At 51.4% G+C, this 5161-nt stretch overlaps 1 protein-coding gene across 1 annotated transcript; it reads left to right on the top strand.

Annotated features, from left to right (window-relative positions):
- The first annotated feature begins 296 nt into the window (after positions 1-296).
- CCT8L2 (chaperonin containing TCP1 subunit 8 like 2) lies at positions 297-2373 on the top strand. Its single transcript, XM_003929890.4, has one exon. The coding sequence runs from the start codon at positions 567-569 to the stop codon at positions 2229-2231; it is 1665 nt and encodes a 554-aa protein (XP_003929939.1). The 5' UTR covers positions 297-566; the 3' UTR covers positions 2232-2373.
- The last annotated feature ends 2788 nt before the right edge of the window (positions 2374-5161 follow it).

Here is a 5161-nt window from a genome sequence, read left to right as displayed (position 1 = left end):
GGACTGCTTGAGACCGGGAGGTTGAACCTGCAGTGAACCATGGTCATACCACTGCACTCCAGACAGGGTGAAGTGGGCGGGCTTTTCACCTGATCTCCTCGTCGTCGCTAACATTTAAACAGGTCTCAGGCCTGGTACAGAGGTACACATACCTCCACTGCTGGATAAGGCCTGGCTTTTGCCTGCTGGCCAGGCCCCGTCACTTCCACCCAGCCTTCTGTGACCTCATTCTCTACCCTGGTTCCATTTTCCACTCTGTGACTTCATCAGTTAAAGATTCCATTTCAGCCACCAAGGTTGAGAGGCCCCAACTTCTGTAAAGAGCCCAATTCCTTTACAGAATCAACCCTGGGGTGGCTTTAGGGCTGAGCTCCTTGCAGGTCATCCTGGATCCACAGTGGTGCACCGGTCCGTGCTAACATCTTCAGATACCAGTCGATGAGCATTTGGCTCCTTGCTTCCACTGACCTCTTGAGTACTTTCAAAGATCGGTGTCAAGGGCACCCCTGCTGCTGTTTCCAGAGCGTCTCCACAACCCACAGTGGTCTCTCCTCTCTCAGCAGGCAATGGACAGCACAGTCCCTTCAGCCCTGCAGCTGCCCCAGCGGCTGGCACCAAACCCGAGGGAGAGCCCACGGCGTCCAGAAGAGGAGGAGCCGAACCTGCTGAGCAGCTTGGCTGCAGTCCAGACCCTGGCCAGTGTCATCCGGCCTTGCTATGGCCCTCACGGCCGGCAGAAGCTCCTGGTGACCATGAAAGGAGAAACGGTGTGCACAGGGTGTGCCGCTGCCATCCTCAGGGCACTGGAGCTGGAGCACCCCGCTGCGTGGCTCCTCCGGGAAGCAGCCCAAACCCAGGCAGAGAACAGTGGGGACGGCACAGCCTTCGTGGTTCTGCTGACAGAAGCGCTGCTGGAACAAGCAGGGCACTTGCTGAAGGCCGGCCTGCCTCGCCCACAGCTCCGGGAGGCCTACGCCATGGCCACTGCCGAGGTGCTGACCATGCTGCCCTCCCTGGCCATCCAGTCTCTGGGGCCTTTGGAAGATCCATCCTGGGCCCTCCATCCTGTGATGAATACCCACACCCTGTCCGCCACGGACTACCTGACCAAGCTGGTGGCCCATGCCTGCTGCGCTACCAAGGAGCTAGATGGCAGCTTCAAGCCTGAGCGTGTTGGAGTGTGCATGCTGCATGGGGGGACACTGGAGGATTCCTGCCTCCTCCCGGGGTTAGCAATCTCTGGGAAGCTCTGTGGGCAAATGGCCGCAGTGTTAAGCGGTGCCAGCGTGGCTCTCTTTGCTTGCCCCTTTGGTCCTGCCAGTCCAAATGCACCAGCAACAGCCCGTCTCTCTAGTCCTGCTGATCTAGTTCAGTTTAGTAAAGGAAACAACCAATTACTAGGAAAGCTAGTAGGCCAGCTGGCAGCCGCGGAAATTAATGTGGCAGTGGTGTGGGGAGACGTCGATGGGGAGACCCTTGCACTGGCGGACAAGTATGGTATCATGGTGATTCAAGCTAGGTCTCGGATGGAGATCGTGTACCTGAGTGAGGTGCTGGACACACCTCTGCTGCCTCATCTGATCCCTCCCCGGAAGCCAGGCAAGTGTCAGAGGGTTTATAGGCAGGAGATGGGAGATGGTTTGGCTGTGGTATTTGAGTGGGAATGTACAGGCACACCTGCCCTCACAGTGGTCCTCAGGGGAGCCACCACGCAGGGGCTGCGGAGCGCAGAGCAGGCCGTCTACCACGGCATAGATGCCTATTTCCAGCTATGTCAAGATCCCAGACTGGTTCCAGGAGCTGGGGCCACAGAAATGGCTTTGGCAAAAATGCTCTCTGATAAAGGGAGCAGATTGGAAGGGCCCAGTGGGCCTGCATTCCTAGCATTTGCCCAGGCCCTGAAGTGTCTTCCTAAAATCTTGGCAGAGAATGCAGGCTTAGCTGTCTCAGATGTGATGGCAGAAATGAGTGGAGTGCACCAACGTGGGAACCTTCTAATGGGTGTGGGAGCGGAAGGGATAATAAATGTGGCCCAGGAAGGGGTGTGGGACACCCTAATGGCCAAAGCCCAAGGATTTCGAGCGGTGGCTGAGGTGGTGCTGCAGCTCGTGACTGTAGATGAAATCCTTGTGGCCAAGAAAAGTCCCACACATCCGCAGATCTTCAATCCTGACTCTAAGAAGGCAAAGAAACACCCACCTCCTGTGGAAAAAAAAAAATCCTTGGAATGAATAAGTAGTGACACCCTCAATAAAACAGGGATTGCCAAGAAGGGAACAATCACCCCAAAACTGAATGTTTGCCTTTATTCCATGTTTGGTACTTGATTCCGTTTCTTTAAATAAAAACAACATGAAGGAACATAAAAGTTCTTTGCACAGAGTTAGTCCTTTCCAGTTCTCGACTTTTTCATTTCCTGTTTCCATCAGATTCTGTTCCTTTCCTATGATAAGAGCAGGATTCAATTCTATTAAGATTTTTTAACTGAGTACCTATCTGGCCTTCGGGCATGCAAAAAACAGTGCAGCAATCTCTTCCTAACTATTTGAGCTTTCACTGCATGATATTCTGATATATATGAACTTACGTCTAAATGTCGCTTTAGGAGTCTGAAAACATTAGTTGCAGCTTATAATAATGAGCTCCTACTGACTATGGAGAAGTTGATCAGAAGTTGATCAGAGATGGGGTTTCGCCATGTTGGCCAGGCTGGTCTCAAACTCTGGACCTCAAGTGATCCACCCACCTCAGCCTCCAAAAATTATTCGAAAAAAATAAAAGGGACTACGGCCCGGTGCAATGGCTGATGCCTGTTATCCCAGTTCTTTGGGAGGCCGAGGTGGGAGGATTACCTGAGGTTGGGAGCTCTAGACCAGCCTGACCAACATGGAGAAATCCTGTCTCTACTAAAAATAAAAAAGTTAGCAGGGCATGGTGGTGCATGCCTGTAATCCCAGCTATTTCCTTGATACACTGCACTCCAGGCTGCGAAACAAGAGCTAAACTTTGTCTCAAAAAAAGAAGGGGCTATCATCTTTTTTTTTTTTTTTTTTTTTTTTGAGAAAGGGTCTCACTCTGTCACCAGGCTGGAGGGCAGTGGCACAATCTTGGCTCACTGCAACTTCTGCCTACTGAGTTCAAGTGATTCTCCTGCCTTAGCCTCCTAAGTAGGACTACAGGTGCATGCCACCACGCTCAGTTAATTTTTTTTTTTTTTTTTTTTTTTGAGACAGAGTTTCGCTCTTGTTACCCAGACTGGAGTGCAATGGCGCGATCTCAGCTCACCGCAACCTCCGCCTCCTGGGTTCAGGTAATTCTCCTGCCTCAGCCTCCTGAGTAGCTGGGACTACAGGCACACGCCACCATGCCCAGCTAATTTTTTGTATTTTTAGTAGAGATGGGGTTTCACCATGTTGACCAGGATGGTCTTGATCTCTTGACCTCATGATTCACCCACCTCAGCCTCCCAAAGTGCTGAGATTACAGGTGTGAGCCACCGCGCCTGGCTAATTTTTGTATTTTTAGTAGAGATGGGGTTTCACCATGTTGGCTAGGATGGTCTTGATTTTTTTTTTTTTCTTTTTTCTTTTTTTTTGAGACGGAGTTTTGCTCTTGTTACCCAGGCTGGAGTGCAATGGTGTGGTCTCGGCTCACCGCAACCTCTGCCTCCTGGGTTCAGGCAATTCTCCTGCCTCAGCCTCCTGAGTAGCTGGGATTACAGGCACGTGCCACCATGCCCAGCTAATTTTTTGTATTTTTAGTAGAGACGGGGTTTCACCATGTTGACCAGGATGGTCTCGATCTCTTGACCTCGTGATCCACCCGCCTCGGCCTCCCAAAGTGCTGGGATTACAGGCTTGAGCCACCGCGCCCGGCCTGGTCTTGATCTTTTGACTTTGTGATCCACCCACCTCCATCGCCCAAAGTGCTGGGATTACAGGTGTGAGCCACTGTGCCTGGCTGGGGCTATCATCTTAAAGCACAAGAGACAGAGAAACGAGAGAGAGAGAAACGAGAGACAGAGGCCGGGCGCGGTGGCTCAAGCCTGTAATCCCAGCACTTTGGGAGGCCGAGGCGGGTGGATCACAAGGTTGAGAGATCGAGACCAACCTAGTCAACATGGTGAAACCTCGTCTCTACTAAAAATACAAAAAATTAGCTGGGCATGGTGGCACGTGCCTATAATCCCAGCTACTCAGGAGGCTGAGGCAGGAGGATTGCCTGAACCCAGGAGGCGGAGGTTGCGGTGAGCCGAGATCGTGCCATTGCACTCCAGCCTGGGTAACAAGAGCAAAATTCCATCTCAAAAAAAAAAAAAAAAAAAAAAAAAGAAACGACAGAGAGAGAGAGAACGAGAGAGAGAGAGAGAGAGAAAGGAGAGAGAGAAGAGAGAGACTCATGTCTATAATTCTTGTATTTTGGGGGGCTGAGACTGGAAGATCGCTTCTGTCCAGGTGTTCAAGACCAGCCTGGACAACATAGTGAGACCTTGTCTCTACAAAAATAAAAATAAAAATAAATTAGCCAGGCTTGGTGATATGTACCTGTAGTCCCAGCTACTCAGGAGGCTGAGGTGGGAGGATCACTTGAGCCCAGGAGGTCGAAGTTACAGTGAGCTGTGATTGCGCCACTGTACTCCAGCCCAAGGGACAGAGCAAGACCCTGTCTCAACAGAACAAAACAAAACAAAACAAAAGCCAGCAAACATCCTTGGCATAGATAACAGAAGATAAGAACACATACCTTAGGGCTGTGCTAAGGTTGTTGTGTAGGGGCGGAGAAGCTGAGGGTAGGGGGCAGGGCTAGGATTGGACAGCCTTGGGCATTAAAGAAGGGGACCGAGCAGAGCTGAGTGGGTTCAGCACCTAATACCCAAAGCCTTTTCCACTTTAACCATCCAAGTTACTATATAAAAAGATCAGAACCGGCCGGGCGCGGTGGCTCACGCCTGTAATCCCAGCACTTTGGGAGGCCGAGGCGGGTGGATCACGAGGTCAAGAGATCGAGACCATCCTGGTCAACATGGTGAAACTCCATCTCTACTAAAAATACAAAAAATTACCTGGGCATGGTGGAGCGTGCCTGTAATCCCAGCTACTCAGGAGGCTGAGGCAGGAGAATTGCCTGAACCCAGGAGGCGGAGGTTGCGGTGAGCCAAGAT

The sequence above is a fragment of the Saimiri boliviensis genome, chromosome 10, assembly GCF_048565385.1.
Source record: "Saimiri boliviensis isolate mSaiBol1 chromosome 10, mSaiBol1.pri, whole genome shotgun sequence".
Lineage (NCBI taxonomy): Eukaryota > Metazoa > Chordata > Mammalia > Primates > Cebidae > Saimiri > Saimiri boliviensis.
This window is presented reverse-complemented; position numbering and strand designations above follow the sequence as displayed.

What these genes read in the sequence shown, in the direction of transcription:
- CCT8L2 (XM_003929890.4), top strand. Translation starts at nt 567, where the DNA reads ATGGACAGCACAGTCCCTTCAGCCCTGCAGCTGCCCCAGCGGCTGGCA.